This window comes from Branchiostoma lanceolatum, chromosome 4, assembly GCF_035083965.1.
Source record: "Branchiostoma lanceolatum isolate klBraLanc5 chromosome 4, klBraLanc5.hap2, whole genome shotgun sequence".
NCBI lineage: Eukaryota > Metazoa > Chordata > Leptocardii > Amphioxiformes > Branchiostomatidae > Branchiostoma > Branchiostoma lanceolatum.
The window spans coordinates 22,856,828-22,869,970 of NC_089725.1; the positions used below are offsets into that span (position 1 = coordinate 22,856,828).

Consider the following 13,143-nt stretch of genomic DNA (forward strand, 5'->3'; position numbering starts at 1 on the left):
TTGATCTCGTTAGTTGTTATCTTCTCACCAGACATTTGCCAGAATTGTCACAGAGGTCAGAGTGGCCATTGCAGAAGCATGCTGGGATAGGTTTGCAGTCTAAAAAGGTTCCCTTGGTGGCGTCTCCTCGGTAACCCGGCTTGCACTTCTGACACTTGTCCCCCTCCGTGTTATGTTTGCAGTTCTGTGCAGGGAATGTTGGTCGTTAGCAGGGTTTAAATGTAGTCATATTTGTTGGTTGTCTAAAAGTAGCAAAGCAACTATCAGCAATACAGTGCTAAAACCAGGTGCACGTAGGTTGCTAAGTGTATGGCTCCAATAATAACCCATCAGTACATAGGTGTTGGCTTAAGAAAATTACCGTCCTCCTTACCAAACACTTGCTTTCACTATCGCACTCAGTGGAGTGGCCATTACATTCGCATGGCACCCTAGGCTTGCAGGCATCTGCTGTGGCCAGCTTAGCATTACCAGAGAAGCCAGGTCTACAGCGCTCACAGTTCCTCCCTTCTGTGTTGTGTTGGCAGTTCTGTACAAGATAAAGGTACACTCAGATGAAAATTCAGTCAAATTAACTTCATCATTCATGATGTAAGAGATGATTGGATGGTCACAGGATACAGTCTTGAAATCTACAGACTTGACAGAAGTGTTGATTGAATGATGAGACTGAGTGCAATTTTCTCATGGGTGATAAAGTTCAGCTGGTTTCCCACCTGCTGCTAGGTGAAGTGGACAGAACAAAGTCATATTAATGGCAATGACAGGTCTTTGTGCCTCCAGTTATCCCATCGTCAGGAAGTTAGAGAAGGTGCTACATGTGAAAGGAAAATTTAAGTGAAAAGAATGGAACGTGTGCTATAGAGATGGGTGCCCATGGTTTGAATGATATTGTGTGCCCAATGATACAGAAAAAGTGCATAGGGACAGACAAGGAAAATTCATGAGGGAGTTGCAAATGTTGGTAAAACTTTTTGTTAGCTTCACAATTTTTCTTCAGCCAACTGGCTTCCAATGTGCATGTCATTTCTTGCAACTGCCCAATCAACAATCTTTCCTTGCCCATTTCTAAGTGCTGTGTATGAGATGATGATGTGTCTGAGGACATTGTCTAGTGATCAGTAGATTAGAGTGAAATAAAAGAATAAGGTCAGTATAAAATCATGCTGCTGTCTTCTAAGTTCTAACCAAGCAGTTTCCATCCTTGTCGCAAGTTGTTGAATGCCCATTACAGATGCAGGGTTTGGGCTGGGATATGGGCTTGCAGGCATCCTTTCCTCCACTAGTGGCATCCCCAACAAACCCAGCCTGGCATCTCTCACACTGGGGGCCTTCCGTGTTGTGCTCACAGTTCTGGCAATGGCAGGGCCAACAAGACATAAGAGTCATTCACTAAAAAACACTATGAGCTTCATGATCATCAATGATGATATCAGTAGATATCTGTAGAATGCTCCTGTCTTCCGTTCTTAACGACATCAATTGCTTTCATGGGAGTAGTGTTTCTAGCTGGGAACTTGAAACAAAACAGTCAAGTTCCCAGTCCAATTTGTGAATGGATTGGTCAACAAAGATGTGGCACAAATGTACAGAGACCTGCAAGAGAACAAACTGCAGCCTTGTCAGTCTTAGGAAAGAATGAATCAAAGGGTTTGAGTTAAAGAATGTTGTTATGCACGGATCAAATATAGTACCACATTTCTTTAGAATAACTTGTGAACAGTGTCATTTTCATTCAATTTAAAACTTGAATATCTGTTGATTACTTGACTCAATGTATAGATGATAAAACAAACTAGATCAGTAGTAAAACAATGGCAGATATCATTAGCATGTAGCAAACTTTGATGTGCAACATATGTATAAAATATCATGCATGTGAAAATTTGTACATGAAGAAACATGGAATTTTATACAACCACTATCACATAATGGATATGGTACTACATTTGGACAGCCTTTCAGCTACAAGTAATCTATAAAACCACCTAACACTACATCGGTCATGAAAAGTAAAAAAAAAGAGGCCAGAAGTTACATGAGTGTTGAGAAAATCTTACCAGACAGAAACCCTTCTCATCACACCTGTCAGCATGGTTGTAACACTGGCACTGCGGCCGTGTAGGGCTGACAGGTCGACAGTCCTTGCGTGTACCCCCCTTGGCATCACCTATATAACCAGGCTTGCAGTTCTCGCACTGTGCGCCATATGTGTTGTGTTGGCAGTTCTAATATGGAAATATCTTTTTATGCTTCATTGAAAAACAATCATCTATCTATCTATTGTAAAAACAGATCATCTTCCAAGATTCTTAAGAATTGGCAGATTGCAAAGGTTAAAATTTGATTATAAAGCTACTATATGTATAAACTGAATCACAACAGACAAGAGGAGTGCAAAGGTACTGCAAATGTACCAGGATCTCTGTGCTAGGAGAACAAAGAAAAGTTGACATGGGACCAGATATACAGACATTTTTAACAAACTGAACTTCAACAGAGACATGGGCCCTACAACAAGACAAAACTCTTCCAAGAACTCAACAGACGTGGGCCCTAAAACAGGACTACACTCATATACAAAAAGATCAGTGGATCACTTCAACAGTTCGTCAGCTATAAAAGTCTAGAATATCATACTGTGGTCCATGCTAATTGCTCATTTTGAATCATTTCTAGAAGTTAAACCTCAAGAACTACACTGCAAATCAAATAAACCTGAACAACACATGCATCACCTGACTAGGCATGACCAACACATGATGCATACACAACTGTCTCATGACAAGCAAATGACAATGGTTATGGACAACATTTCACCTCAAGATAACAACAAGACAGACAACAGAGGGCCACACTCCTTTTGGGAGTGACTTAAGTCACTGTTATCCACAAGGTCACAAGACAAACACAGATGTTTACTTTCTTACCAGGCACCTCCCATACTGATCACACAGGTTGGAATGCCCATAACAGATGCACATGCGACAGTCATTATTAGTGCCTTGTCGGGCATCACCGAAAAAGCCTGGCTGACACTGCTCACAGCGATCACCCATGGTGTTATGTTGGCAGTTCTGCAGAGAGAAACCACATGTCCGGATGATACGGTCCTTTTCCAACATGTATGCACTGGACAGCAGGTGACCAGAAACATGCAGTGCTCAAACTAGTCTAAAGCGGGACATCCTTTTGGTGAGTGCACAGACAATGCAGCTTTATGTTTCTTAATCCATGCCTGATCATACAAGCGACAGCACTAGCAGGTACTAATCTCTGAGTGGGGTGACTCTAACCTACACCAGCAGGTGCATACAAGCAAGAAGTTGATGGTAGTTTGCAGTGTGAGTTTAGGGGGAAAGCATCTTTGTGTCAAGCCCTGGCAGTTTCGCATTGCTGACTATGATGAAGACAACGGTGAGTGTTCACTACCTACTGCACGAGGTTGCTCATTAAGAAGAGGCAAAAGTGCAGGTATAATATGTCAAAGATTGTGCTGTCTTGAATTTACCAAGCATCTTCCATATTGGTCGCAGTCATCAGAGTGGCCGTTGCATTGGCAGGCCAAGGTCCTCCTACAGTCATATGGAGTGCCCAGGCGAGCATCCCCAACCGTTCCAGGCACACACTGTTCACAGTTGTCACCCATAGTGTTGTGCCGACAGTTCTATTCGTCAGAAGAACAGGACAGGCTTGTGAGTACAACAAGCGGTAACAAATCTATGTGATCTCCAAAGGGTCTAAAACAAAACTATATGATGACTTTGTGATGTATTGTGCAATAGTTTGGCTAGACTACTCCCAACAACCCATTTTGTCAATTGAAACAATGGGTATCTAATGCCTGGACCCAGATATAACAACATTGACAGATCGAAGTCTGGGTGAATGTCGGTGATTATGTGTAATCAATCTAAGATTAAAGTAATTGTCATAGCAAGGAACTTGATATCTTAAAATACAGTGCAGGCTTCATCATTGAATAGATTTAACCAACAGTTGGAGTTACATGTGCTGAGCCGGATAGGACAAGCTTTTTGGTGTAGTACAATCAGCTGCTGCAGTGTGCCTAAGCTGGTGTGATATGCTCAGTAAGGGTAATTATAGAAAATATACCATTTGATACAAATTTTAGCTTTGGGTAAATGCTCCAGGTGTGGGCAAACAGGATGTACAGTAGGTGGATCAGGCTTTTTTCAGGCATATGCAGGTCTGCCAGCGTGTGCTTGCAGCCTTAAGGTGTGCTTCAGTATTGAACTGGCATGGATTGACAGGTGTCCTTCAGCTTGCTGCAGAGGAGCAGGTGGACCAGATATTTTCCAGCATGTGTCAGAGCCAGGTGCATGTGTGCACAGTGTTTCACAGGACCCTGCTTTCCCTCAGAAACATGCATCTCTTCTCAAAGTAACTGATATTAGCAGCCACAGCTTACCAGACAGACCCCTGTGGTAGGATCACATTGGTCAGAGTGCCCAAAACAGACACATGAACCTGTGGGAACTGCCATGGGCTGACAGTCACCAGGTGTTCCATACCTTGGGTCTCCTACATACCCTGGCTTACAATGCTCACATTGGGAGCCTTCTGTGTTATGTTGACAGTTCTGAAAGGAAAACTCAATAGTTACTTGCTGGGGAAGTAACTGACTCTGCCAGTACAGGCGATTGTGGTACTCTCTTTGGTGCTGAAAAGTGGGTGGTTGTCACAATGCTTTCCAACAGGACCAAACAATGATACGTGTGCTTTGAAACTTGTCTTTTGGAGAATGTCATAACAATGAAATATCTACCACTCTCATTATCACAAAATGTCCTGACTTATCAGACATTTACCCTGACCATCACACTGATCGGAATGGCCGTTGCAGTTGCACTGTGGAGCCTGTAGCTGACAATCGTTAGGTGTTCCCCTGCGAGCATCTCCAGTATATCCTTGCTGGCAGAACTCACACTGTGTGCCAACAGTATTGTGCTGGCAGTTCTGCAGATGGAGGGGAAGAAGCAAGCAAGCAAGCAGGTTATTATGTAAGTTACGAAGGGAGTTGAGAATACTGCGGTCAATGATGTATATATGTGTTTCAGCTAAAAGCATTGAAAAAATAAAGAAAGGTCAGTGGCAAACTAAAAGAGGGAATCTAGGACATTTGAACAATTGTGGTGATAGAGTCTTCTGAAGCATTTGTTTGATCTTATCAAAACACAGTTGTAAAAAGCTCAACATGCACAATACTTATAAGGTCTACTGATGACCAGGGTAAGCAACTTGTTGTGTTGGCAAAATGACAGCATCATATTTGGTTCCTATTATGTATGCTGGAACAGTCAAAGCATAATCAGTACATGGACAGCAAAAAAAATGTGGCCCAGAAATAGAACTCAGAAAAAAATGTGGCAGAAGCAGATACAGGGTGCACTTGACAAGGAGCAAGCAACAGGAGCACTGTCATAGGTGGAAACCTTATTGACATCAGCAAAGAACTGCAGTGTGCCCAAGTTGAGCGGACTTTGTGGTAAAAGTAGCATCACAAAAATGTTTTGTTGCTTGTATAGTACCGACAATACACCATACATCCTTGGAAGAACAATACAGACATGTTCAAAGACCTTTGAAAGCAAAGGTAGTAAAAAGAAAACGATGTAAAATCAAAGCAAAGAAGGCTTCAGAAGAAAATCTGAAAATCCCCAAGACTGCCTCAATATGACAAAGTAACCAGGACATGACAGTACAAATGGCAGGACAGCTGGTCTGTAAGATGGACTTTGTTCTGAGCTGCGTCCTCACCAAGCAGCTTCCCCTGGCATTGCACTGGTTGGAGTGGCCATGACAGTTGCAGGGCAGCTGCACTGGCCGGCAGTCCGTAGGTGTTCCAACTAACGGGTTGCCTGTGAACCCTGGGCGGCACAGCTCACAGTTTCGTCCCATCGTGTTATGCTGGCAATTCTACAGGCAGTGCAGGAGGCAGTGTTTTACTACCCATTACAAAACAACTAAGTAAAAGGAAGTAACAGACTTTTAAATGATGGTGGCTTAGTGATTTAGACAAAGAACACATGGCTGAAAAAAAATCCGATATCCACTAAAAAAATCAACAAGCAGGCAGCAGACTCCCTGCTCACCACACAGATGCCCTGGATGTCACACAAGCTGGAGTGGCCATTACATCTGCACGAAGGTCTGCGTGGAGGCCTGCAGTCGTTCGGAGTTCCCCTGGTGGGATCACCTGCTAAGCCTGGCAAACACTGCTCACACTGTTGGCCCATGGTATTATGCTGACAGTTCTGTGAGATGTTATATAATAACAGAGAATGTCTTGGGTTTCAGACTTTATAACACCTGTAATTAAGAACACATTTCTATAACCTGATTGTGAATAGTTGCTGGAAGCTGTGCAACCAACAGACAGCTTAGGTGATATCAATAGACTTACCCCAAACAATTACTCCTGCATCCAACAAGATACAGTGTGATGATATCTAGAATATGCAGTGTAGAGTGGTATGATGATTTGGTTACAACAGATAACACCTGTAGATAGTTGCACTTTTTTCATTTTCAAAAAGTCTGGCCATTTTGCTATTTGCTTTATGAGTTTCAGTTCTGCACTGTCTCCATGATGGACAGACCAGAAGCACAGTTGTGATGTTGTTGATACCTTTATCTTCAACAAACCACAACCTACAGGAACAGTAGAGTTACATCCTTGCCTCACTTGCTTAAAAACAACTTACGCTGAATCAGAAACATTGTAAAGTTAGGACAGCACTAAAGTGTGGGTGCTAAAAGGGTAAGCATATATTCTGTGGATGTTGTTGACCCTTGTTCTGCCATATTGTACAATTGGCTAAATGGATTTATGATGAAAAAACAGTGCAGTTGGTGTTGGAAATAGGGAAAGGACAAAGATGTCAGGTTTAAGATGGGATATCATTTTCAGATGAAGGAATGCAAGGCAGGTTGTTATTGTTTGACATCTAAGGGCAGTAAGGGAACTACTTGTTGTCCATAACATATCATGGTCTTTTTGCGTAATGTTCGTGGTGGGCAGATGGATAACTTTTACCATCTTTAGTAGGAACCATTATGTCTCACAGCTGTCACAAGTGATTATAGGGTGATAGAATACTTCATTCTTCAGAGAGATATTTGCCATTTATATATGGATGTTTATGTCAACTTGGAACCAAACATAATGTCCAGTTGCTTGATAATTGAGTAATTATTTTTGGCGTATCTTACTACCTGGATGTCTAACTTTCATCAACGTATAATGTCTGCTAGATTATGGACTCATGCATAGTCATCTAGTCACAGGGACATTATGACGCAGACTGTATACATAGTTGTGTAGGGAAGAAATGGTCGTACCAAGCAGCGTCCATTCTCATCACACTGATCTGAATGACCATTGCAGTTGCATGGGCGAGGCTGTACAACATTGCTGAGCCTGCATGCATCTGCAGTGCCTGCCCGTGCATCTCCTTCATAGCCCTGTGCGCAGTACTCACACTGGTCTCCGTAAGTGTTGTGCTGGCAGTTCTGCATGGGTTATGCAAGGGGTGGGGTGCACAAACCAGGATGCAATGATCAGATGGCTGCCAAATTTATAGCATTGTAATGAAGCATGGTTAAAAGTACATCTGTATTTATAAGCTTTATCATCAGCAAACAGTTTAGGAGATTCTACATTGTATTATTAGAGAGGGGGGGTGCAGGGGTGGCTTTATACCAGTGTTCATTATTTGGGTAGAAGGGAAAAGGAAACCATTCTTGTTTTCAATGACATCTGGTGAAATATTAAGATAACTTTATCATCAAGGGGATGGATACAGGGAAGGCTTTAAATTAGTATTATTTTTTGGGTGAGAAGGAAAAGGAAGTATTCTTCTCTTTAGTGAAATATGGTAACATTTGATAATATCATTTGTACAAAGGAGGGGAAGGGGAAGGCTTCTTACTGGCATTCTTTAGTCTGTAATGTTTAGGAGGGGAAAGGTTTAAAACATTTTTTGTGACATCTGGTGAAGTTCAATCTTAATATGAACAAAGGGAAGAGTGCAAGGGAGGGTTTATACTGGTGTTTTTCATCTGAGTTGAAGGGAGGGGGTTAACATTAGTTTCAGTTTCAATGGCATCTGCTCGGGTTGTGTGATTAAGAACTGGTAGACAGGTGGTTGAACCCTTACCAGGCACCTGCCAGATTCGTCACACTGGTCGGAATGTCCGTTACAATTACAGGCTGGCTTCGCAGGCGCTTTAGGCTGGCAATCATCTGGCCTACCCTGGCGAGCATTGCCCTCGTATCCAGGGGCGCACTGGCTGCAGTATGCACCTATTGTGTTGTGCTGGCAGTTCTGGTGAGGTGCAATGAGCAATGAAATGCATGAGTGAGAATCAATACAAATGTGAGGTGTACCTTACAAATTCAAGTCAACCAAATCTTCCTCAACCAAAGCCATCTTAACTATGGAAAGTCAGTTTGGCTGATCAACTGATATCCTTCAGCTTGTTGTCACAACAATATGATATTTAATGGGAGCCATAATCATAGACTCAATAAAAGCACCCTCTCTCACACTGGCAAGGAGATCATGACATGCTTGTTGTATTGACGATTGTTACATGCAAATAGTTGTGTATTGAAGAAATGGTCATATCATACCAAGCAGCGTCCATTCTCATCGCACTGATCTGAATGACCATAACAGTTGCATGGGCGAGGCTGTACAACGTTGCTGAGCCTACACGCATCTGCAGTGCCTGCCCGTGCATCTCCTTCATAGCCCTGTGAGCAGTACTCACACTGGTCTCCGTAAGTGTTGTGCTGGCAGTTCTGCATGGGTTATGCAAGGGGTGGGGGTGCACAAACCAGGATGCAATGATCAGATGGCTGCCAAATTTATAGCATGGTCATGAAACATTGAAAACAAACAGGCATGTGCTTTATCAGCAGCCAAAAGCCAAATGGCTTAGAAAGGCTGATGCTTATAATCCCTTGCTGCAATAAAGGATGAGTTACATTTATCATCGCAAAGATGATTTCCAATTGTGTGAGTTTGGGCTGAATGCAGATGGTTGCTACCAGGTTATGTATGGTAATGAACAAAGAAGGTGATTAAGGGAGCACACCCCAGTTTATTTGGGGTTTCAATTGGAGGCTGCGCACCCTCCAGTCTAGGTACTGTCTCTTCCAGGGAAGTATTCCGAAGTAAATCAACTGTGTATGGGATGAAAGCCTATCCCTTCCGCTACAGGACCAGCTGAGTTCTGTTTCTTCTACCTCTCTGATTTTGGTAAATCAGGAGACAAAAACATAATTTTCACGACAAAAATGATCGTCAAATTTTGGCACTTTTGTGTAGGATAAAACTCGTAGAAAAAAATTTCTGGGTAGAAACGACTGATGTTGTCAGAAAGAGCAAAACCTAGCGTACAGTCGAGCCAATTATAAAGAAAATTCTAGTACTTAGATTTCTTTAATCATCCACGGCGCGAGGCATGTCAGCATGACCCACAGAACGCAACAAAGGTCAATCCCGGGCCAAGGGACATTTTACCATCAACGCGGATGGATATCCGGAAGCAAGGCTCAGATCGAAACGAAATTTTCACCCAAAACACACCAATTCATACGCTTTTCAGCCATGCTAGTATCTAATATCAGTTCGAAGCACATTATGAGAAATCTAAACTCAAACCCAGCCCCTCGAAACCCTTTCGTCACTTTTTTGTCGGGCACTTCCGTGGACCCCGGTCGCGGAAGAACTGGGGTGTGCACCGTAAAGACCTTCAGAAGCAAAAGACCGGATTTAGGGATAAATTCATGATGCCCGGGGGTGGGGGTGGGGTGTCAGGGATGCAGGCAACCATAGGGGTAGGGTAGAGACAATGTAAACAAAACCTTGGCAACACAGGGTTCAGATACGATGGCATGGTAGCAGGGGTATTACCAGGGTGCTAAGGTAGGGGCTGCAGGATTTAGAAACAGCCTGAGATAGAGGGGGTGACCTTGACGTGACTGGTATGCTTTAAAAACCATAGAACTATTAGAAGATAGGAGGCTATAATGCAGGCGCAACCTTAGAAAAAAGAAAAGCAGAGGTAAGGTAATAGCCCTGAGGGAATAGAGGGTCGGGAAAACAGATGTAGTTCTGGTGTGGAAGGATGAGCTGTAGAGACAATCACAACCATGAAGAGGGAGACTGAGATGCAGGCACAAACTTGAGAGGAGGAAGGGTGACATGAACAGGAGAGGCTCATTTATGTGAGGATGAAGTTAAGGGTTACCTTTATTGAAAGGTGACATATGCATCCAACCAAGCACAGAACCATAATGTAATACTATCAGTTCTTTTTCAGAAATGATTATCTTGACAGACAGCATTGACATTAGAAATCAATGCAACAAACAGAAAGATTGATGATGAAACAGTCATAATCAAACCCATAAGCACCAGTTGATGATAAAATAAACACTTGATCATGACGTGTCTACGAAAAAGACTGCCCAACACCTTTGACTTTGAAACTGATGACCAATATGATTGGCAAAAAATTGGTGACAGGGTCCACATTACCATCATAAGCAGAAAGTGTGGTACTTGTGACAAAGGCACACGTTCACTCCCTCTTGCCAGACTATTGTCACTACATTGTAGTTCTTTGAAAAGACACATTCTTATACTAAAGGAACATGACATTGTGTGTTACAACAGGAAAATCAAGTCTTGTTGGAATCAATAGTTCTTCTGGTGGGTTGAAAACAGCTGTTGACCTTTTTTCCTGTAAACCAAATGGCTTTTGAGCATGTGGATGTCTGCTGCATGTTACACAGGAAATTGTAATATGGTGTAATAATTATCACAATGCAATTAAAATGCTGAAAGAAGAATTAGGGATACATTCAGTACATTTCAGATAATACCTAGGGAACACAGCTGATGATTTGAATTGATGGTCACACATGTCAGCAGCTGCCACTTACACTTGTAGTCACGATTGGGGCAAAGAGATGAATAACTTTCCTGAGCATGAACCTAGTACCATTGTAGTATAATCAATGCTGTTTTATAATTGTGCACTTTTTAGATAGAACTATTGGCAGTTCTGTAAGCAAAACACCACATATGAAAGTAAAATGTTAACCTGGAACACTATATCAATTACATTTCCTATGTAAAGCACAAGTACAAGTAAATACATGTCTAATACCGTAAGTATGAATATCTTTAAGTGAGGAATTACAAAGATAAAGATTTCATTTATCCTGTGTTAAGACATAAAATTCAGCATCTAACCCCACTGCAGGTCAATTAGTCATGTAAATGACTGGGAGTGTTTTGCACAATGTATCTGTGACTGACAAACAAAGACTATGAAACTTATGAAGATTAAAGGTGTGTGCGAGTGATATGTCTAACTATAACAGAATGATAGTGCTCTGTGCTTCTCACCAGACATTTTCCCACATCGTCACACTGATCAGAGTGTCCATTGCAATCACACTTGGGCTGTGGGTCTGAGGCCAGGCATCCAGCCCTGCTGTTTGGGTTCCCACGGAACCCAGGCTGGCACTGTTCACAGCGGAAGCCCATAGTGTTGTGCTGGCAGTTCTGGAATAAGTGCATGGTGTTGTGTTGTTCAGCAATCTGTTTCTTGGAGATGGTTAGTTAAGTAATTGTAGACCAAAGGTTGCCCAATATAATCGGTCATATCCAATGACATCTTTGGGATATTTCTTTTTAAATGACGTATTCTTTTCAAAGAACTGTCTTCAGTCTGTCCATACCAGCATCCAAGAATCAGGTCTTGTTAGCTCGCCATGAAGCACAGTATTATTACTACTGTAATGTGAACTCACAGATTTGATCATGCAGAGTACATGATGTTGATGTGAGTATGGTTTGGGATGGGGAGGAGGGAAGGATACAACATCTGCAGAATGATTAAGTTTTGCTGCAGAAATGACAAATGCTCAGCATACGTTTGTCTGTGACCCTAGTGCAGATTTAACAGAGGCTACAGATTACTTTACTGCTGTCATTATGATGTAGAAAAACTCATTGATTTTGGTTAGTCATATACATGTATAATACAGCTGCCCCACAGGTTTCACCAATAACAAAGTCCAGCTTCTTCTTATATTACAATTGTGTAATTTACCACCAGGAAATGACCTTAAGATTTAGCAAAAGCTGACAGGAGGATGAAACCATACGTGAACCAGAGTTTAGTCAGAGCCTGTAGCACAGTAGTCAGTCAAAATCATCAATTGTGAACAAAATTCATGAAAGTCAAACACAGATTGCTATCTCATGGCACAATGTTCTTTTGATTAAAAAAAAAATAGATTTTGCAAAATCATAGCTTTCGAGAAATGTGTAATAACAAAGTTCACAATTAATGATTGATTGTTGAGAAAAAAAAGTCATTCAAGCACTTTAAACTGCAGTATTGGGATCCTCCAAGTGGGCTTGGGAAAGGGCTCTTTTGGGAGGTTGAGAAGACATAAGTAAAGAGGGATTAATAAAGAGGGAAGAGAGAGATAACTGTTAAAAATTAGACTTGTGGAGAATATTTGCATCATGGGGAAATGCCTATCATTGAGTAGAGGTCAAGTGATGTATATCTAAAAAATTAATTGGAATCAAGATGTCAAATTGTAACTTCAATACAGCTACTTTCCTATTTCAAGAAATCCTACATAAAAGGATATCAGGTTCTATGATTGCCAGGATTACTTTTGCTGTTGTTGTCTTGTTTATTTGTTTAACTTTGTTTATTTGTTTGTTTCAACGAGTGTGTCGGTTTAAATCGTTACATGAATCATGTATGTCTACTTACGATACATCTCCCAAAAGAATCACACTTTTCTGAATGTCCATTGCAGTCACACCGAACAGGTTGGACTTGACGGGGCTGGCAGTCATTGGGCGTGCCCCTCCTGGCATCACCATAGAAACCAGGACGGCACTCTTCGCACTCAAACCCAATTGTGTTGTGCTGGCAGTTCTGAAAATTAAAAGCACATTCAGTTCAAAGCACTTACAATTAGACATTGAGACTGTTGACAGCTTAGACCCCAGGTTAATGGCTTAAGATTCTGTTCGGGCTCTGACAAGGCTCAAACTCGGATTCAGAAATCTT

The 13,143-nt window shown here is 41.9% G+C and overlaps 1 protein-coding gene across 1 annotated transcript in view; it reads right to left on the reverse strand.

Annotated features, from left to right (window-relative positions):
* LOC136433420 (uncharacterized) overlaps window positions 1–13,143 on the reverse strand; it is a 68,381-nt gene that overhangs the window by 6,664 nt on the left and 48,574 nt on the right. The window contains exons 50-63 of the mRNA XM_066425616.1: window positions 12,841–13,008; window positions 11,451–11,609; window positions 8,660–8,830; window positions 8,184–8,351; window positions 7,366–7,536; window positions 6,117–6,278; window positions 5,782–5,940; window positions 4,821–4,980; window positions 3,512–3,666; window positions 2,931–3,077; window positions 2,061–2,228; window positions 1,189–1,353; window positions 374–529; window positions 29–184 (exon numbers count right to left, since the gene is read on the reverse strand). Coding sequence (XP_066281713.1) covers window positions 29–184; window positions 374–529; window positions 1,189–1,353; window positions 2,061–2,228; window positions 2,931–3,077; window positions 3,512–3,666; window positions 4,821–4,980; window positions 5,782–5,940; window positions 6,117–6,278; window positions 7,366–7,536; window positions 8,184–8,351; window positions 8,660–8,830; window positions 11,451–11,609; window positions 12,841–13,008 — 2,265 coding nt within the window. The remainder of the gene's footprint in view (window positions 1–28; window positions 185–373; window positions 530–1,188; window positions 1,354–2,060; window positions 2,229–2,930; window positions 3,078–3,511; window positions 3,667–4,820; window positions 4,981–5,781; window positions 5,941–6,116; window positions 6,279–7,365; window positions 7,537–8,183; window positions 8,352–8,659; window positions 8,831–11,450; window positions 11,610–12,840; window positions 13,009–13,143) is intronic.